The 23,134-nt window shown below is 35.0% G+C and overlaps 1 protein-coding gene across 1 annotated transcript in view; it reads left to right on the top strand.

Moving 5' to 3' along the window:
- Positions 1-23,134, top strand: part of Smp_163620 (helicase swr1, putative) — a gene marked incomplete at both ends in the record, with an annotated part of 42,071 nt that overhangs the window by 11,724 nt on the left and 7,213 nt on the right. Inside the window, 8 exons of the mRNA XM_018790939.1 lie at positions 128-745; positions 4,247-4,431; positions 8,939-9,131; positions 9,165-9,288; positions 10,667-10,751; positions 13,354-13,620; positions 14,437-14,824; positions 21,534-21,640. Of these exons, the coding sequence (XP_018645948.1) occupies positions 128-745; positions 4,247-4,431; positions 8,939-9,131; positions 9,165-9,288; positions 10,667-10,751; positions 13,354-13,620; positions 14,437-14,824; positions 21,534-21,640 (1,967 nt within the window). The remainder of the gene's footprint in view (positions 1-127; positions 746-4,246; positions 4,432-8,938; positions 9,132-9,164; positions 9,289-10,666; positions 10,752-13,353; positions 13,621-14,436; positions 14,825-21,533; positions 21,641-23,134) is intronic.

Consider the following 23,134-nt stretch of genomic DNA (forward strand, 5'->3'; position numbering starts at 1 on the left):
GATTGAAACTTGATTGCCTTAATCATAAAGCCACTGCTCGCACTCATATATATCATGTGTATCCTAAACATTGGTCATTTTAGATGTGTTGACTTCTTTTATTTGTGCTTTTCTGCTTCCTTTTAAGGTCGTGGACATCGCCTGTCACGCGAAATTGCATCTAATTGGCGTAGTTCAACTTCGAGTACAGCTAATGGTTCTGGTCCACTTACAATCAATGGTGTAACTATACCATCGAGTTCTAATATTACTCATTTCTCTTCACTTATGGATCTACCTGATTATTACACTTCTGCTCGCCCAGAAAGTGGAGGTTTGGAGTTGAATATGTCTAATTCAATGATGGAGTCGAGTACAGCTATACGTCGGCGAGCAGAGAAAGCTGCAGCTGAACAACGTAAAGCCGACTTGGAACTTTTGGAGGCCAGAAGGCAACAACGAAAACTGAATTTCCTGATTACACAAACAGAATTATATGCCCATTTTATGGCGAAAAAGATGGCAGATGTCAACTCAGGTAATTGTGAATCTAAGGATATATGTGGTCCTGAAAATTCTGAATCAGTATCTGGTAATGTGATTCAAGAGGAAGACAGTCAAGAAATCGAAGCTCAAAGAATCTTACGTCGACTTGAAGAAATGGATGATGATTCTGTAGAAACAAAAACTAACGATGAAGGGACTGATACTGGTTCTGACATATCTGTTCCATGTGATCCCACTCAGAATGATCAAGATACTGTTGGTATATCGACTGCATCTACACACCGAAAATCATACAGTTCAATAGCTGTAGCTGCAAAAGCTGCAGCTTGTCGGTTGGGTATTAACGTTGAAGAAGAATATGGTTAGTTGTGTTCATTTTATAACCAATCACTACCGTATTTTTTTCCATCCTGTGTATTCATACACATGTGCTTTGCTAGAATTTTCGATAAACTTTGACTTTTTCAGCATCTAACTTTCATACATGATGTTTGGTTGTTTCCTAAAATTTTAGAGAATCGTTTGTCACATTCATGTATAATACTCAGTCTTTCACTTATGTCCAGAATCTGTCACCTTAAAAGGTGAAATGTTGTTCATCAAGTTGTATATGTAACTCTTAATTTGGTAGTGTGTCTCAGTGATATGTGGTGTTGTTTGTTTTCTCATCCTAGTTTTTTATTTTGAAAATCACATTGGCACAGAAAGTATTGTCAGTGAACTAAAATAAAATGTTATAAATACCCGAGTTTTAGAAAAATTACATAGATAACGGAATGTACTACAGTATTTTTCAGTTTGTTCTTATCCCTTTTTTTTACTAATTAAGTCTTTATTCCAGAGTTAAATTACTGTTTCAAAAAAGTAACAAGACTAATCGTATTTTACCTGTGTATTTCTCTTTATTGCGCTATCATTTCAACCTTAACTACAGATACTCTTTTACATTCTATTATGAGACGTTTTCTCAAAGTTTTAATCTTATTGTCTATATGTCGTTTGTGTAATCGAAGAGAATGAAAACCCTATTAAAATGATTTCTAAATAGTCAAATAAAAGAAATCAATCACCACTTTATGTGTTCATTAGCTTCTTTTCAAATAGTCAAATTATCAACCTAAATTTCAGTTTCTGAACTATTGAAAAACAAAGAGCACTGGACAGTTAGTATTACTCAATTTTAAATGTCACAGTATTGTGCACTCATGACCTTACCAGGAACTTCTGGTTTGGCGACAGAAAAAAATGATCTTAGATCAATAAATTAGTATCCAGTAGTCCAAATCTTCAACTTCATTGATTTTTGACACAACGTAGTCCTCGTCTGGGGACACTAATGAGTTGCCTCATCGCTTCCGGCACAGTTTAATTTATACAATACGGCTTTTGATTAGCATTTCAGGTTACTCATTTTGATATTGGGCACTAATACATATAGCAGCTGTCCAGTGCTCTTCCGTTTTGATAGTTCTACTGAAGTCAGTTCTTGATGGTATTAACTGTTCACTGTCTCCAGAAACTACGAAGAATCTCTTTAGTTTGTTGATATTTCCATTTATCTTTCTTTATTTTAGATATTGAACAAGCGAAATCCGAGGCTTTAATGAAGGTCAAAGCAGCTGTTACAACTGAACGTAATCGTGTATGTATGAATCATTATCTCTAGATAAGCATTTTTCTCATTATTATTATTATTATTATTATTATTATTATTATTATTCATTGTTATGGTAACAGTAATGTAATCGTTAATATGTTATAGTTGTTAGTTTCCTTACATCTTACTAGTTCAGAACAAAAGCACATGTCTGTTATCTGTCCAGTTCAGATCTGGAGAAAATTAACAAAGATCTGTGATTATTCTGAACTCCATTCCTGTTGAAGTTTACCAATGAAACATATCTTCAGTTTTCATTAAAATAATGTTTTCTAATCTGGAAGAGAGAAAGATGCCATCATTAGGTTCTGCAACTATAAACACTATTACTATGCTGTGTTAGCCCTGACTATTTTCTGCTGTAGAATCCGAATGTGCACATGAATTCGTTGTATAATCGTCTGTAATTAAATTTGGTAATCATATAAGGAGAGTTGATCGTAACTTCCATCAGCACTGAGAATCCAAATTTTGAATTTTCAGAGAGCCAGTCAATGCTGAACAACTCAGGACGGCGAGACTAAACTACACTGCCGAGCCAATCAGAAGCTTTCGCGGGTTTTCAAGGTCACGGCGCTAAGTTCGGTACCTGATGCTTACGTACGATCGGTTTACAGCGGATTTTAGGGAAGACGTGATAATTCAGCGTCTACAAGGGAAGTGATCATAAGATTTCGGCGCGAAATTCAATTATCCATTTGGATAAATAGAGTTTTGGCATTATAGCTGATGTCAGTTCGTGATGAAAACCCTAAGTATGATTCCTAGCCTTAACCATGAACTGTAAATCATAATTTGAATTCTTCACACAGGTTTATTACCCTCATTTGTTTTTAGTTATTATGTTGACACTCTCAGGATCACTCTAGCGTCGCTGAAAGGTCGTCCATAACTTATAGTCTCACCCCTAACCCTAAACCTTAACTCTAACCCTAAACCGTAAACCATGCCAATATACCAACAACATTGAAGCTATGTGGTCGAGGCTAAAAGAATTTTTGAGACCCTATCATGGTTTCAGAGGTCGACTACTATGGAGCCATATGGATGTGTTCCTGTACCGTATGCACTATGATTTTAGAACTTCTGAACCTATATCTGACCTTGAGAAGTTTTTGAGTCATGCAAAAGAGCAGTATCCCCTTTAATTTTTGAGTTTTATATATTTCACTGTATACTTACTGTCCTCTGATTGGCTAATATTTCTCAAGGTCATTTAAGATTCGTTCAAAGGTCGGCAGTATAGTTTAGTCTCGCCCTCAGGACATGGTTAAAACATATGTACTCATACTTTACATCAAAGTATCGAGGGATAATTAGCCAGATAATAGTTCTTAAATAAATGTAGAAAATATTGTCAAAAGAAAGTAAAAATGATTGAGACATGTAAATTAAGGGTTGATAGTAATAAGCTCATGATTTGACGACAGATTCCTCTACAGAATAAATACTTCAAATCATAATAAAATAACACTATTTAAAAAATTTAATTAATGATAAACTGCAAATTTATGGGTCTGTCACTGGTGATATTATATTGCTCGTTGAAGTTATGAATTTGAGGTGTTACAACAAATGAAAGCAGTTCCCGATTATGATTATGTGATGCGAAATACAGCTCAATAACGAATGTTCACGAAGAATAAATTAATAGTTTAATTCTCTACACCAAATGAATATCAGAGGGCAGAATGATTGTTTAGTAAAGCAAAGCAAAATATTATACTTAAGCATAAAATATGTAACATTTATTCGTCCGCGGGATAAAGGTCCTTACAAGTCAAGTAATTAGTAAAATGAAGACCAGATGCGTCCTTAATTCTTATCCGCTAGATTTAACTAAATCAACGGTATCATCTTCATTACAATACTTGAAGTTCGCAGATCCGATTTTATTTGATGTTAAGGATGCAAACTACTGGAGGTGAGTTTCAGTTTAGAAGTGAAAAAGTATCCAGTTCTTCTATGGTTTTCCATGATTTTTTATCTAATCTTAGTTTTTTAGTGACAATTATTTCTATTTCCAACAATTTTAGGTATCACAGTTTCATAGCGGAACTGCAACAAATCGCAATTTAAACGCCCCTGTTCCCAATAATGCAGATTCTAGTACAACTACACAAATTGAAGCACCAAAGTTATTTAAAGGTCAGTTAAAAGCTTACCAGGTTCGTGGTTTGAATTGGCTGCTTGGCTTGTTCGATCAAGGTATCAATGGGATATTAGCTGATGAAATGGGCCTAGGGAAAACTGTGCAAACAGTTGCATTTCTTGGTTGCCTTGCGGAAGTAAGTTTCTAAAATATGTTATATGTAGGATATCTTTACTAACTGTGTAACATAACATTAGTTTAGTGAAGCTGTTAATTTCATTCCTAATGAATCGATAACATATTGAGCAAAACTGTGTACTCAGTTAATTAAGCCTACTATCCCTCGAGGGATAGGACGCCTGTAAGGGATCTACACACGTCTTTGTTTTAGGCCCTCCTTTCCAGTTGTTGCCACGTGATATTTACGTTCTTAGTGTGCTACCTCCAGTTCTCAGCCCCATTGTGCTCTTTGGTCTGCCCTTTTTATTTTCGTCTTGATGACTACAAGTTACGGTTTGCCTAGTGATGCAGTTTATGGGTTTCTGAAAGGTGTTTCCTATCTGTTCCAAGCTTTTCTAATTTCCTCCTTGGAGGGTTACTGGTTTGTTTTTCGACACTATATTATTGCTGATGCTCTGTGACCAACTGGTCTGGATTATCTTGCATAGGCAGCTATTTTTCAACACATACGTTTTTGGTGATGGTAATGATAATCCTACAAGTTTCAGCACCTTACATTAAAACTGTTTTAACACTAATGTTAAAAATACTGAATGTGGTCTTGAGTGAGAGTTCCTTTAAGTTCCAGGTATTTCTCAACGGTAGGAATATTGCCCTTGCTTTGTTGATTCATACTTTGATATCTGCTAGATCCCCAGAAATCACTTGTTAAACGTCTTATTTTTGTAATTTTATTTTGGAAATTCGAACTTCTCGTTTTGGTGCCGAAAGCGCCCATTTCTATTTTCAGACTGTATTTTCCACTTGAAAGGACCCTAAATGTCATTGGTTCGTCCCCTTTTAATATGTTATTTTGTGACGTTACCCAAGGATATTTTTACGTTGTATATATACGTTTGAGTTGTGTGCTTGTTGCTGTTCGTGCTGCTTGGTGCTTGTGGAATATACCTTTCCTTCATTTGAACTGGATCTTCTCCCTCATGTTATCAGGGCTGGGACTCATCGGAATAGTTTAGCTTGTCTTGTCGTTATGTCGCCGATCCTTCGTTCCGTTCGCCGATTTTAGGTGATTTCGTAATCTATTCAAACATAACAGTGTATTGGGATGAGTCCCATTCGTGTGACTGGGCTACAATTCGATCGGTAAACGATCGATCCTTACGAAGGCCAGCTTGTTGATCTATAAGTTAGGCGTCTACTGTATCTCTTATTCGATTCAGCAACCTTTTTGTAAACGTTGTTTGATACTGACACTTATGTAATCTCCCCGTAGTTTTCAAACTCGCCCAAATCTCCTTTCTTCGGTGTCCTGACGAGATGTCTTTCTCTCTGATCTGTTTTCACGGGTCCTTCCCAAATCTTCCTGAATAGATCACAGAACACCCTTCCAGTTAATTAGCTATATGACTTCAGTGATTCAGCTGGTATATTGTCTGGTACAGCCGCGTTGCCATTCCTGACTTATTTGATGGTCTTGCCAATTTCTTTTATTGTTGGTGTGGTCCTATCTACAGGAAGATCTGTGTGTGTTGCTCCGATTTTCGGTGAGTTTAGTGGCTGTGGTCTATTTAAGAGCTCTTTAAAGTGTCCTACCCACCTATTCCGTTGCTCTCGAACTTCAGTGATTGGTTTGCCTCCTATGCTCTTTGACCGTGTTTCCCTGCTAACTTCTTGCTTGTATCACACAGTCCCTTCGATTTCCTTCTCCTTCAGCTTTTTCCGCCATAGTACCCGAGTCTTTTACATCTTTCCTCTTGTCAGCTTTAATTCTTCTCTTCACTCGTTTCTTTGCTTCTGTATATTCGATCTGTTCCTTGGCTTGATCTGCTTTTTTCGTGTTCTGTATTCTTGTTTTCCCATTTTGAATTTTGCCTAGGGTATCGATAGTGACCCACTCTTTATCCTGGTGCTTTTTGCGGCCCACCACCTCCCAGTATGTTGAACTTACTGGTTTTTTTTTAACTTCTTTCCGACTATTTTCCATAGTGGTTTCTTCTAGTAGTTCTTGTGAGACTTGAATTTTGATGTTGACAGCTATCTCGAGTTCGTTGAGTATGTCAGTATCTCGACGGAGTCAGTCAGTCAGTCAGCTACAACGTAGGACCAGGCACATATATGCATCAGTCCAAGTTGCCACAAGTGTACAACAAAATGAACACCGAATTCATAGTAGTTAATTTAATGGTGGTAATATATAAAAGAAATATTGCATGTAAGGATATAGCACAAGAAGAAAGAAAGATATGAAGCAATTTTAATCTCATAGTGTAAGGCAAGACAAAGAGTGTATACACCTACTCCATTTCAATCGATTCTGAGCCATATCACTCAGAGTCTCTAACCATTGATTACGATAGTCACATGGACTCCAAGTTGTCTGCGTTTACCGATAAGGCTCAGACCAGAAGTTAGTGACTTTATGGACTGATACCACTTTTTGGTTTGCCGGCCCCTAACTTTCTTCCAACCGTCTCCAACACTAGTCAGCATTGCGCGTCGTGGTAATCGGTGTTTAGGCCTACGTAACACGTGGCCCAACCATCTCAGTTGATGACGATTCACAACCTCATCAACTGATTTACCATCATTCCCTAATACCCTGCGTCTAACCTCACCATTACTTACCCGGTGATCCCGGCAGATGCGAGCAATATTTCTAAGACATTTGTGGTCAAATACTAGTAACTTAGTATCGTTGGCTATGTTGACACTTGAGGAGGAAGCCGAAAGAGGAAGTTTGGTGTGAAAGTCTAGGTAAAAGGAATAATAGGAATTGAAGAAGATTGACTATGAATACAGTGATCTTGAGTGCTGTTAGAGATATAAGGGCGGTTATCACTTCCCGGTTGCTCACACCATGGACGGGTTCTTCTGGAGGTATCTGAAAAGGAAATTGGATTAGAGGTGGTCTTGGTTACTTGAGAGCGTGACCGCAGTGCCCAGGGGACAACTGCTTGAGGTCGGTCATACACGACCTTTTTGTGAGTAATTTTTGTGTTAGCTCCGTACTTGTTGCGACCTTACCATCGAGGACGAATATCCGTGGGATAAGGCGGGGTGTGTATTTTTAGGGTCGACCTTTTCTAACACCGCCCCTCCTTGTGGGAAGGCGGCATTGCTGTTATGCTGGTTGTCTGAAGGAAACATCTTACTGCTGTCACACGTCTGTACAGTCAGCAGTAAGACTTCGGACCTTGGGTTTGCTGCTTTTAGTCTTACCGCTCTTCAACTGACCTTGAGGAACGATTGTTCCAGCCAGTATAGCCCGATTGGTTCATCATGATAGGTAAACCCAACCACCACGTCAAGGTAGTTGCAACGCTCGGGATCTCGCCAGAAGGTTGTACTAAACTTTCTCAGTATCGCTTGTCCGATTGTTCTGTGTTTTTTTTTAGCTTCGGTCTTATTTTGGCTGCCACCAAGTAGTATTCTGAAGCTTTATCAGCTCCTTTCTTTTTGCTGAAGTTTTCCATGAGCCCTCTAAATTTCTTATTCATGTAAATATGATCGATTTGTGGTTTGGAGAGGCCCATGGAGATTCGTGTGTGCATCCGTAGGCGAAATGGTGCTGTGTTGTTGAAAACACATTGTCTGTCTGATACATTAACATTCTTGTTTCTTCCTCCCAGTCCATGTCGTCCCATGACATCTTCATACCTGGTGTTGTCCATATTGACCTTGGTGTTCAGGTTTCCCATCAGAATTGTCAGGTCTCTTTTTGAGGATATTTCTCTACAATGGACTGCTGTCTTCTATAAAACTGGCCTTTATCACCTTTGATGCTACCACTGGTGTGTACGTAGTACCGTATCATTCATTATTGTTCTTTCCTTTTTTACTTTAAAGGATGCTTTGATGATCCTGAAGCCGTCAATTCCTCATACTACAAAGGATTTTTATGCTTCGTAGGGCATCCGTGCAACTCATTGTATGTGTGAGAATTCTCTTCCCTGTTAGCAGAATAAATAACATTTCTCTTGAAACCAGTCCTTTTTGTTAAGCTTGTGTCCAATGAGTTTTACTTGTTCCAAACACGGCCAGGTTGTATGTCCCACATTGTCTGAAAATCCCATATCCCCATGTTTATTATCGCCCTGTTTTTGTGAAGGAGCTTCGACTTTGTGGCACTGCTCATCCGAGTATATCCAGACTCACTGATGCTCTAAAAAAGGAACAATGTAGATGAGTGAAATCAGCATTCACCATAAAACGTGATGACTCTTCCATATGAAAAACTTCCTCCTCCTAGGAAAGAGATCATTTAGTTTTCTCTAGTTAGAGATTCTGTACCAAGATTTCTACGAGATGTGGTTGTTAATCACGTGCACTATCCTCCTTTACCTGGGCTCGGAACTAGCTGTGGCTCTAGGGGATATTCAAAAGGATCTTAGTCAATTAGTTTGATACTCCAGTATTCGATAGAGAAGAAATATTTGAACATCGTTCTTCAGGGTTATGATGTTTACTGACTGCGAATTTGACTTTAAATAGTTTTAGTTTTTCTTTCTCGATTTCCTTTAAAGAATTACAACATTTGGGGTCCATTTTTAATCGTTACTCCAGCTTCAACACTGCATAACTGGACACAGGAATTTGCTAAATTCCTTCCAGCTTTTCGTCTAGTCCCTTATTGGGGTACACCAACAGAGCGTAAAGTTCTACGCCGATTTTGGTCGTCTACACGTTCCTCTAATGTAGAATCTGTTGATGAATCCGGTGAGATTAATCCTGGACAGGCTGGAACTAAAGATTCTCAACTTCATGTAGTTATAACAAGTTATCAAGTTGTTTTACAAGATGCGAAATTTATTAATAAAACCGCATGGTCCTACATTGTTTTAGATGAAGCACATGCTATTAAAAGTACATCAAGGTATGTTGGTCAAATTAATTTTAAATTTTTCCTCTGGTCGTTGATTTAAATCATCGAACGTTCTTTTCTGCCATAGTAACCAGCTAGTTATCTTTTTCTGTATTAAGTTAACTTAATCATAGTTACCTCAACTTATTCTCAGTCGCTGATTGTGTAGTTTTACCAAAAATGATAACAGTTCACTTATGATAGAGGAAAAGATTTCAATGAATTTTTTGCTACAACCCGAGTTAATTGAATACGTAATAAAGCTTCTAGAGTCTTTACTTGGACTCGTATAGTTATTTTATAAAATGACTGGGATTAAGTGTTCGTCAAAGATTAACATTGTATTCTTGTATATTCTTTCAGGTTTGTTTAGTGATGACCTGCCTAATGTTTTACTTTCTGTGGATTAATCGTGTAAAGTACAAGCACAAGTTTGACTGTCTTTTGCTATCAAAATATCTACAAACAAAAGTGTATTATGCATAAGTTCAAGAAATACCTCAAAACAATTAAAATAGTTCTGTTTATCATCTTATTTCACTTATGTGTATCCATACTTAGTCTGATACCTGGAAGTGCGTTAGTTAAATACGTTGATTATTGAAATAGTTTTATATTTTACTGAGCGTATGTAGCCTCTACCAGGGAAGTCCTACTCACTGCCTCCTCGTGGTTGGGGTGTTGTTTACGAACTTGAGTGGACGAAAAGCGAATGTTCGGCGCTTAAACCGGGTTGATGGACACAGAAAGTCCACCTAGGGGAGTTGGAAAACCCTGATTCCGAACCAATGATGCACATGGGCGCCAGTATCCCGAGAGAACAGATGGCGTATGAATCAATCGTTGGTCACTGGCTACCATGGGACTGCATCTCCTCACGATGCTCCACTGCCTTGTGGGTTAGACCTTTAGGTCAAAGGCTCGGGGTGTGGCCCCCTAAGTAAACCACCTGCTTCGGTTTGGGCACATGTGTAGTATCACAGCCCTCACACAAGTCGAATGAGATTTGTGCGGCGCATATATATCTGATGCCCCTTTGTACCAATATTTATGTGTTTAAATAAATAAATATTTTACTGAAATAAGCCTTAACAGTAATTTGGCTCTGCCGAATTACTTTGTTTCATCATTATTAACCATGTAAGCTGTCTATTTACATTACCTCGCATTGTTTTGTACTAAACGTCTTAGTGTAAATCTCATTTTTATTAACCTAATCAAAAATCTAGAGTAATCCGAAATATATATGCCTACAATTTAGTATTTTAGGAATAACCCTGAAAATCAGTTAATTCAATGTTGAAGATATTCTATGTATTAAAATAACTAAAAAGAACTACAAATAGATTGTCATTATGCAAATTTCAAGTCCTTTTTTGTTTCTTCCTAGCTTACGATGGAAAATTCTGTTATCTTTTAAGTGTCGAAATCGCCTTTTGCTCACTGGGACTCCAATTCAGAATACAATGCAAGAAGTGAGTACAATAATAGTGACTAATATTGTAGCTTGTTAATGTAATCCAGTTTGGAAATATCTTTCATAACAGAGCTATATCAATTAATGAGGCTTTGGATGTAAGATAGGATTAGATAGTTACTGCTATTCTACTGTGTTCATCGTTTCTCCACCTACACGATCCAAATAAACGTTTATAGTTTGTTGTGTCCTTGCGCTAGACTTCAATGGTGAAAATTTTCCAGTCGATGTTTTAGTACGGTTATCGAAAATTTGCTGTTACTTTTGTACTTCGATAGATCCATAGTTTAGATCTTATGAAAATTTCGTATATCACTTTTTGCCAAAGCTTGTAATAACCGATATTTTCACACTGACTATAAAATCAGGTCTTGAAAAGTATTGATTCTACCCTATTAAAAGCCTCTTAAACTGGGATACAATGGGTTTTATGACCTTCACCTCTTTATGTATCCACTCATCGGATCACCAGATTATGAAATCCACTAATTACGAGTACCTGTCGTGTCTATCAGATCAATGTTTTTTACTCCAACCAATAACGTGATAATCATGAATAACAACCAACAACAGACGATCACAAAGTTCTGCTGGTCCAGCGAGCTCCCTCCATCCACACTAGCCATTCATAAAATGAACACACCAAGGCATAAATCTTTTATTATTATTATTATTCTAAAAGTCATAGAGCTATGTGCGCTAATTACATGACTACACATCACCACAAGATTTTTTAATTTATATACAACTAAGTCATAAGTGATATAAAAACTGAACAATAGAAGGATAATAAGTTTACGAATAATAAAAACATACAATCGCAATTAATAGGTTAAATGAAAGCCTACAATTAAGAAATCGTGAAAAACAGAACATCTGTAGTACAATCAAAATTAAAATAGGTCAGATCATGTTATTGACATATTGATTCGGTCAAAGTGTTTTTTTTGTTTGAGATCTACTTGTGTCTATGTTTGAATGTTGGTGGATATGAAACATGTGGTATTTGTAATTTTGAAGAGTAGTGTAAGAAATATTTGTATGCTTGATAGTGGTGTCAGATGTGAAATATTTGGATAAAGTGACTATCACTATGGTCATAATACAATCGAAGAATTACAACAAATTCTTTGATCACACGGAGTTAAAGCATCCTATAAAACGATTAACACTTCGAAATGCTTTAGTTCAAATTAAAAAAATAAAATCCCCTTTACCTCGACACAGAATTGCATCTACAGATTATGTGTAAATTCTGATGAATTCTATATTACAAAGTCGTCTTGTGAAATCGTAACTCGTGCAAAAGAACATCTAAGCTACACTAAAAGACCTCCAAATAATCTAGTAAGACTAGAAAATCTACAAATCAAAGTAGTAACACCAGTACATGCTATACTTAACAACCATCAAGTCGATAATAATATCAAAATAATTCAAAAATGTTTTCCCAATCAAAGGTGATTGTCTGAAGCTTTGTTTATTATTACTAAGCCCTACCGCGCTTAATAGAAAGGAAAGTCTAACAATCCATTCACCATGGACCATTTATTGAAATATCCATACATCTGCATAGGAGTAACGTCACAGGTATTTTTACAGTTTCTTTAGAATTAGAAATTTTTTCGTGCCGTTTTGTCCAATAAGATAAATGGCTTTAAAAAGGAATTTACCGGTTATATAAAGGGGAATAATTCCTTCAATTTTTACATTTCCTCCAAATTATGAGCGTCAATAACTTACTAAGCATTAGCCATGTGGTTCCAAACGTTGCTACAGACACCGAGTATGTGTTCTTGACTACGTTGTATTTGGAAGCATTTTAATCGTTTGAAGCTTTGAAGAACGCTATCAGAGATTATGAAAGAGTGATTTATTATCATTTTGCTACCAGGAATTATTGTTGTGACGTAGATAAATCTCATTCTTGTTTATAATGCACATTTTGACGATTAATAGTCTATTAACCTACAATAAACTTACAATAATTGAAATATGGACATTAAGTACTTATTGCAGCTCTTCAGGAAAACAATATTATAAAACTGATCAACTTACCTCCTTTGTTGAATAGAATTGTTAGATTTTTTGACTGCTCTCCGTTCATTTCTCCAACGTGCATATTTAATGTATGGCTTCTGGTTCCTATATCAGTCCATGGTGAATATAACCTTTTACATTAACTGAACTCTCATCAGTCGTTAAATGAAATAATGCTCTTTTTGTAAATAACATTTCAAAATCCTGGTTCATAATTAAAGTTGAATATCATATTTATAATAGCGTCATTCGAAATAAAACTCCAACAATAAAAGCTTATGTATGCTCGTGTACGAAGCCTCACATTACATGTATTGTGTTATATAATTCATTAAATTATGTAATGATCTTGAGCTGTCAAATGTAAAATATTTAAATCATTACACTATACATGCATTAGAACTAAGCTAGTCATATTTCACAAATAAGAATATCTTAGTCAAAAGCTTTTCAATTCTTATTAACTAATTAATAATTGTCAATCAGTTTTTTATTTTACTATTTTGATATGATTTATATTGTCTAAATCTATTTTGTTTTATATTCATCCATGTATTTAGCTATGGGCATTGTTACATTTTATTATGCCTACATTATTTGATTCACATGATGAATTTGCTAATTGGTTTTCACGTGATATTGAGTCTCAAGCCAGTGTTACAGCTAGAACTGGTGGTGGAGGAGGAAGCATCACTAGTAGCAGTGGAACTGGATCTTTAATAACTTCAAAATTGAATGAAAATCAATTGTCACGTTTACATTTAATTTTAAAACCATTCATGTTACGTAGAACAAAAACTGAAGTTGAACATGAAATATCGACTAAGGTGAGCTTGGTTTCTCATTTAAACAATATTTAGCTCGTTCTATTACTTCTGATTATTCTTTACTTTGGTTACTGTTCATTATCAAGGTAAGAAGTCTAAATGAATCTGACTTTATATCAAATAATTCATGGATGCATTAGTCAACTCAGTTTTGACGTTAGATATATGGAGTTTTGAAGTTTCGTTTTTTTTCTCATCACATTGTTCGGTACAATAAATTAAGTGCACAGTTCGGTTTACAAAACTGTGACTTCAAGATTGAGTTCAATGGGGCTAGAAGTGAAAGAGTGATTTTAGAGTAATCATTTGTAATTTGACGTAATAAGTGTATAAGGCATTGGAACTAAAACAAACAATAATAGTATTAATCATGACTTTTTCATTGTATCTCTTAATAAGCAATTGTTTATATTGTCAGTTATTGAATTAATAACTCATCATTTAGCGTATAATAACTATTATGTGCTATTTAATACTGATTAGTTAATCGTGTTTGAATATGAATGTAGGATTTAATTTGATGTTAACACTTACAACATCAAACCTTTATATCTTTAGTTGTTTTAAACTACGATTCTCAATATATATATATATATTGGGGGCAGAATAATGGTAACTGAAGATTTTTTTGATTTATGTGTAGAACACTACTAAATTTCTGTTTCAATCAATAAGTCTTCGAATTGCAACTATAACCTAAAGTTATTTACACTTTTTTGCAGGACCTATTGCGTAATTGTCACCAGTTTCATTATTGATTAGCTGCTAATCTCTTTTATTTATTTCTTTTTTTTTTCTCTTGAAAAAAATATACAGACTGAGATTATGTTATATTGTCCATTAAGTCATCGACAACAAGTATTATATGAACGATTACGTAGTAAGATTCGTCTTGAAGATCTTAGTTCCATCATGTCTGCTAATGGAATATCAGATAATTTTTCATCGAATTTAGATAATACTAATGCATTGTCATCGTCTTCGTCAGCTACAGCTCATTTAATTAATTTGGTGATGCAACTAAGAAAAGTATGCAATCATCCAGATCTATGGGAACGTCGTGATGTTCGTTTCTCTTGTATAACTGGTCAAATTGAACCGAATAGTTGTCGATTCTATAATTCAAATATTAAGTATAATGCTTACAATAACAATCGTAATCAATATGCAATGTGGAAGCTTCCAAATTTACTGTACGAAGATGGTATGTAAAACAGTTATTACTTTTTGTTGTATGCATAACCCATTATTTGTACTTTTTTAAATTCTCAGTATTCCATAAATAGTTCAGTTTTGTAAATTGTTCAGCTGTCTGATTTAAATTTGTTTAGGCTTATTTATCTCTAGCTTCAATGTTTTCAAAAAGTAAACATTTGTCTAGTGTATTATCTACTTACTTTCCACTTGCTTGTGAACGTTATTTCTTAGTAGCGAATATTTATCAATTATTGATATCATTTGCATAATTTGGTTATTTTTGTCGTAGACATCATTAACTCTGATCTCTATTAAAAGAATTTTTTAGACAGTGAGATTAAAATTGCTTAACACCTTGATTTTTACGAACTAATTCTTTCTTCCTGTATTATATCCTTGTACACAATCTTTCTTTTATATATTACTACCATTGGAGTAACTACTTCTATGAATTTGGTGTTCATCTTGTGCTAATAAAGTGTGACAGATTGAACCGATGTATATATGTGCCTGATCCTACTTTTTTAAAAAAACAATTTTACTTTTCATCAGTTCGGAAGACTTTCATTATGTTGTACTCCAATGTTATTCATCTACGTGGATAAAAATTCTTCTTTGTTGGAGGAAATTAATCTATTTTAAAAGATTGTTTTGATCACTGAAATCATCATAGTTTAGGATTGATTATTAATGCTCACCTATAATCTTCAAATAAGATTAACTCTTTAAACTCCAGGTAAGTTTAAAATGTGGTATATTTTTAGTTGATCCAAAACTCAACAATTTGTCATTTTAAAAAGGATAGTTCCGTTTTTTTTCAACTTCTATTTTGTAGACACCTTGTCATTGTTTAGTTGGAGAGCTAAAAGTTTGCGCAGTCTGTTTTCTGTGTGTCCAATATCCTTGTATGACTGTTATCCAATAGGTTTATTCATCATTATTGCAAAGTATTTCTATCTTCATCATCCTTGTTATATACATAAGGACTTATGGCATCATGACAATGAGGAACCAGATTTAGGACCAAGCTGTATGGTGAATCAAAGAAGGTCGTGTACAAATTACCCATCTAAATGTAAGTGATAATTTTTTTAAAGATTGTATTTCATAAACCGAATAACTTTTAACTGAAGCTTGTTAGTATTTGTGTCTAGTTAGTAACTTAATTAGATTTTTACTCTCGATATAATCATATCAGTTTCTTAAGCATCAATATGTTAGTTTAGCTGAATGGTTGAGCTACTTCAGTTGGAACTGCGAGATTATCGATGTAATTTATTCTTTTGGAGACTGAATAATTCAATACCACTAACTTTTCACATGGTGAATCGAACTGATAGTTTAAAAATAAAAAAGGTCTTGCTTAATGCTGCACAATATTTTCCTACATTGTCAGTGTTATAACTTGTGGCCGAGTGGACGCCTTGTTAACGTTCAACGTGATAATACTGCCAATCAGAGAGCAGCGATTTATCGATCCGACCAGTGATACACGAAAACCGTATGAGCAGTCTAGAGTGCTTGTCGGTCCTGCTTTCTGCCTAGCCCATCCAGCTAAATCCAAAACACCAATCTCAGCCTCTGCAGTATGAATCACTTTATTTCAAACCTGCTGAGTTTATATACCAATCAAACTGACCACACCGTACCATAAAATAGAAAATAACATTTGTACAAGATTTAGCCAAATGTGGCTGTGAATGTGGGAGGCGGTGATTAATAGATAAGGGATAACTTAAGAATGGTAAATCGTTGAATGTGCATCAACATAATTTTCTACACCACATCGGCATAGAGTACTGCTTATTTATAAATTTAAAACATCGTTTCCATCCTTCTTGTGAATGTATTTATTGAAATAATCGGTCTGACATTGACTACTACTAGTATCAAGCTGACGATGTTTTGCAGATAAAATAAGACTGTATTTTATTCAGAACCAGTACTAAGAAGTAGGTAAACATTTTTATGAATTTGACTTGTGTGTTCTCGTAAAATGTATTTCTTATGAGTGTTGTTCTGTCCTAATGACCTGTTAATATATCGTGTGACTAAATCGTCAATTAAAAACACCGACCTATACGACCAGACCAATGACGCATGAACCAGTACAAGCAGCCTAGATTCAACTCTTAGGTTTTATCGGACCTCCGAGATAGTAGCTTCTCGCCTAATTCAGCCTGTTTGAGCCCAGAATACAGTTTCTACTGTTTGAATCATATATTTCAGACATACTTGGTTTATATACAAACAAACCAAACCGCATCATACAATAAAATGGGAAATAACAATCATACAAAATCAAACCAAAAGGTGGCTGTGATTGTGAGAGGCTGTAACTAATAAATTAGGAATAGTAAATCGTATAATAGTCGTCATTAGGTCAAATGGAAGCTTATAATATATAAATATATGTATAATATTAGTCCATAAATAACTCAGCAGTTACCGTTCATTTATTCTTCGTTAGGATATAACAAGTGTGTATTTATTTTGAGTTACATCGGATTCCAATGTGTTATAATGCAGCTCATTCCATGATTTCTTCGAGCGAAACTGTTTGTTATGTCTACTACTCAGATTGTAACGAATCTTTTCAAATGAATATCTCATGGATATTTTTAGGGAAGCACTACAACTGTAGTGAACCAGAACACCAGTGGGGACAACCAAATGTATTTGAACACAAAATTACAGAATCTTTTAGTAAAACCTGATAACAATACAGTAAGTTCTTCATTTGCAAAATGTCAACCAATTGTCTCAGACTTGACTGTTCTTTTGTTTCCACACCAATCACCCCCTGTTCTCGTTCTTTTTTCTTTGGTCTTCTTAACCTTCTGCCTTCAGACATTTCACTTTCGATTGATGACGCGTACTACTTACATCTGTCGACATCAGTAGCACACACCACGCAATTACTGAAAAGGCTTCAATTTTCCTTACTGTTTATAGTGATTACTTGTTTGTCTGGTTTTTCACTGGTAATAAAAATGATTTTGTACGTATGAAAGTTCGTTTGCTGTATTTGATATTTCTATTTTGTTTTGTAGGCTTTTCATTCACCCGCCTATTAGGTTTATCTGTTAATGAATATGCAAAAATTATTCAAACTGGGAGTTTTTCACATTCCGATTCTCAACTTATTTCTCATAACCACTTTGTACGTATTATAATAAGTAACTATTTTAATGAAGATATTACAATGAATAAAAACGCTTCTGGATTGTTGCAACTGAATTCATTTTTCCCTATGAGTCATATGCGTACTTCTCGTCATTCAGTTTCACAATTAGTTAATCTTCAAGATCTTCTCCTTCGTCAAGTTGAATGCGAATCGTCTACCACTGTATCGTATGTACCATCAGTTTTTATTCATTGTCCTGGAATAAGACCTTATATTCCAAATTTTGTTTCAGCTGCAACAACTCACAAAGTAAGTTTCTATCAAATTTATTTTGTTATTGATAACTAAAATATTGATCTATTCATGGTGTTAAGTATCATTTGAGTTTTCAGTCGTTCGAATTGTATGAACTATGAGTGAAAATTTAAGTTTGCATAACCACTGCTCATATTTAGTTAATAACCTGACTATCTTACATCCTCTTTAGTACAGTAATTAACATACCTCCTACTTTGTGTCCGGTATTATCCTATAACAGGATGTTGATTTTTTTTAATATTGTGAATTAAATTTTTATACATTATAACGTTGATTCTGATTTTCAAAGGCTCACAAATAGAGTTAAATGTATTAAGAGTATAATTTCATGATCTTCGAAACCAACCCATTCATAGCAATCCTAAAGTAATATCACGAAGAAGAATCGACTGAAGCATTGATGAAACTAAGATACATCGGATTTATGGTTTGAAACTTAACATTACATAGATTGTAAGTATTGATGTTTTATAAGAAGCATGACGTGCAGTATTTATGTTAAAATCTTTTCATAATTTTGAATAAATTGAGCGTTGGGTAGATTGTTATAAATAAAATAATATATTTGTAAAGTCTTTTCAGTTTCATGTTCATTTTCAATTGATTCCTGATAAATCATGGTATTTGCTAATCTTATCAATTCCGTTAACAAATCAACGCTCTCATACAAATTATGAGTTTATTGCAGACAGTTAATAAAACAATATCATGCTCCAAATAAAGCTTTAGGTGTATGGGAAAAAAGCAATCGACAGCTTTATCAACAGAAGCGACATATTAAATTGTAGCTATGGTATCTGTGAGTTTGTCGTATTGTTATATCAGCTCAAACTTCAGATCTAAATAGTTCATACGATTATTTCTTTTGTTTATACTCTAATGAATAATAAAAGTTCGAATTCTTATGTGCTCACTTTCAACAAATTGAATAAACTGAGTCCAAATTTAAAGTGATCAATTATTATCACTGATTATGAACATTCAGCTTTGTTAACATTTTTATAGGTATGTCCAAATACAGTATATAACTGTTGTTCCACATAAGCTGATCTATATACCTGACTACAACAGTCACCAAAACATTCAATAACAAATAAAAAGTTTGTTTTATGACCCGTCAGTTACTAGAATTAGCTCTTGTATCAGTCACAGATATCATAACTGCATTTGGTAATCTGATGAAGTCACCATTCCGCTCAGAAAATAAAGAAAAAAATCAGAATATCAACAAATTACTTTGAAGATCTGGATCAAAAAACCGACCAGACATACAGGCCACAACGATCCAGTTTTCTAAGTCATATCATTGAACGTCCATAATTCCGTTTTTGGGAGATCTTAGAACGAATAATCTGGTGTAGGGATGGCATAGAGGATTTAACTAACTCATTGGCGCCGCTCATCCGAACATGTGGAAATTCATTGATGCTCTAAAAAGGACAAAATCTAGATGAACTGAAAAACTTAACATTTAGTTAATGGTATCCAGCAGCAGTATGTAAAAAGAAGTGATAAGAAGGTAGTAACAAGTGTTAAACTGGTTGTAGGAACTTAGTGGAGCAGATCGATACTAGACTACTTACGATAAATAGCATGTAGTTTGGATTTTCACATTTATGTATATGTAGGGTCGGCCCTTCGGGAACCCTAAGAAGTTTGGAAAGAGCCAAAGACTTTCCATCTAATCATCTTTTGAAAGAACATTCCGGAATCTTGACGTGTAGCTTCCTGATTGGACAAATCCTAAAAACCACTGTATGCAGATTGGATGACTGAAGTGATGATTTCGTTTTTACTAAAAACTATAAATACCTGAGTGTTTCGTACCTTGTTTGACACTGATTGGAATGAGACTCCTTCCTACTTGTCTTCTGTCTTCTAACTTGCGACTCGGAGGGTTCTAGTGTTGGAGTGCTCAAGTTGTACGTGGTATAGCAAGAATACGAGCTCTGGATATAACAGTATATTAGATTAGATTACGGATGGTTCACAATGTAAATAAAACTTACAACCACATCTTAGTAAATTACCCTTACTAGTTTCCACCCTATTCTGTGTATCCCTTTTAGGGGATACTCCTCAATTCATCTGGCTCTTGTAAATAAATATTAGTTATTTTACGTCAGGATGACTGCGATAACTTCTTTCTAGTTGATATTTCCTCACGGTCGTTTATCTTATTTGATTGATTGTTCTTACTGTTAGTTTGCTAATTTCGTTGTGTCTCAAGGTCATTGTTGATTGTTATGTTTGCATGTTTGTGCCACTATAATTACGTCTCTTTGAATATCGATTTTTTCCTAACCTCATATATTCTCTGTTTTTCATTGTATTGGGAATTAATGTTGAAGTTTTATGTGTTAGTTGTCCCGTAGAGCCATGTCCATATTAGAATAATATCCCAGTTGTTCATAATTAAAAATTACCGCAATTGAATCTCAAAACTTAATGGAGATAGTGATGCCTATAATTCAACAATCTTTGTAAATTATACTTCCTGTCCAAATATAGCTTACAGAGAATTATCAGACATGTATGTATTGATTAACTAAAAGCTACTCATCAAAACCAAACAACGTGAATTATAGCACCTTCATTGCTTAGAATTAAACTATCTTAACGAACCAACTCAGTATCTTAATTATAATAAAGATGGTTCCTGTGGTTTTATGACTCCAACTGGTCACAGCCGTAAAATTGGTTGAATTAGTAAAGAGTTATATAACATACTGAGTCGGAATAAGTTAGCCAACAAGCTTCAGAAGAAACAGCTAAATAATTTAGTTTTACTCCACGAAGATCGATCCGACCACAACTGAATTGAAGACAAAGGAGTTTGGCTATTTAACATATTGGACATGAATTGTTAAATCGCCAATAATCAGCTGTATCTGTTTACCTAAATCATACATTGTCGTGTTTCACTCAAGCTTTTGAATAGCATACCATTGATATGTCCTTCAGAAACATTTTCGTCTCGATTTGTGAATACCCAAAACTTATGTTATTTCGACCCGGTAAATGATTTTTAAATTCAGTATTGCTTTTGCTTACTCGTATAGGGCATCCCATTATGCGCAACATATAAGGAAATTCTCATTCTAATTTGAATTTTTTTTAAATTGTTTATTTTAGGTGTTAATTAATCCACTTAAACCGTTTGTAAATACGTGCAATTATGATACATCACATGTATATTCATTATCGTACAATGTGACCACGCCATTGCCTAGAAGTTTAGAACTTGTTTCACGTGCTACACGCATTTCAGATTCTGGCAAATTAACTACGTTAGATTACCTTCTTTCTGAATTGAAATCAAATGGACATCGTGTATTAATTTATTCACAAATGACACGTATGATTGATATATTAGAGGTTAGTTTCACTTAGTTTGACTTGTTTCCTCGAGAAAATTATCCATTTATTGTTATTTCGGTTTCAAGAGGTTAGATATTTTAGCCGGATTGATAAAGTGTTTTTTCTGATCTTGTCTATACGTATTCCCTTAATTACGGTAGAGAATTATCTACTAGTCTATTTGGAGCATTTCTGCAGATTTTGTACTTTGATGTTTAAGGAAATCTTGGAAAGCTGATATACTGCAACACATATATACTCAAATTAGAGTTTCACATTCTTTACAGAATTTATTGAGTTCAGGAATAAGCACAAAGTGAGTTTGAGGATTCTTTTTTAACACAATCGTCGAGTAGTGACGAACACGATCTCTGTTTCGTTCTTCCTGATACTGTTTAATGGAACTAACGATCCCCATTGGATTCTAACCCAGACCATATTCTGTTGCCAAATGAAATCGTCTCTTGGTTGGTAGATCGATACCTTACCTATTCCACAAGTGACATGAGGTGAAAAATTCAGCCGACCTTTCTGAGTTCTCACCGAGATTTCATCAGACATCAACCCATCATGATTAATGAGACTTCCAAGACAATTGAAGTGGTCGACGTGCTCTACTACTCTCAATCTCTGTCATTAGTTCAGACTTTGACGCAGACCGTTCCTAAAACAACATTTGCATTTAGAGATAGAGGAACTTATCTCAAACATGCTTGTATTATCACTCAATGTTTCCACTGATTAAAACCATGATGTGCTTATTCCAAGTCAGGAAGTGAATCTCCTAAAAGATGACCAGTTCCTTAAAAGTCAGACGACGAAAGCATTATTCCCGAAAAAATGTGCATGACAAAGTCAAATAAGTTGGGAAAGTTAAATGTCCCAAAAAACATCGCTTGATCTAATGAATTCTGATGACAGTCAACCATAACCTATGACTCGACCATTAGTTCGGGAGTAAAAAAACACGTTTTACGTACTTGTATGGTACACCTGTCAAAGACAGACGCTTCCATGAAACCTGTTGATCAATAAAGTTTAATGCTACTTTAACACTAAGAAATACCACAACAATCAGACATCAGTAGTTACGTTTGTGTTCTAAAACTCGATGAAGAGCAGATATATGACAGAGTTCTTCAACAAAACAGTTTGGATGGTATGCTGTCTCAGTATCGTTGGTTAGACTGTCCTTTTCTCTCTACCCGTCGACGACCGATTGATCTAACACAACGGGGGTTCCTCAAGGAACAACTTATTAGGCATCCAAGTCATCAGATCCAGATGACCTATCCTCGGTTATTTTTAAAGGTAGCGAACGTTTGGTCAGGAGCTGACTGCCTTGTTTTGATGGATGTAGAAAATAGTGTCCTGGCATTATTAAATGAAGCAACCACCGTATTCATCTTTAAAAAGCCCTTATGTAATTTGTACATCCACTATAAGGAAATAATTCTACGTTCCATTGAAATCAAACCACTGGTTTCCACCATAGATCACTGATTGTTCGAA

Source organism: Schistosoma mansoni, assembly GCF_000237925.1.
Source record: "Schistosoma mansoni, WGS project CABG00000000 data, supercontig 0013, strain Puerto Rico, whole genome shotgun sequence".
NCBI classification, from domain to species: Eukaryota; Metazoa; Platyhelminthes; class Trematoda; order Strigeidida; family Schistosomatidae; genus Schistosoma; species Schistosoma mansoni.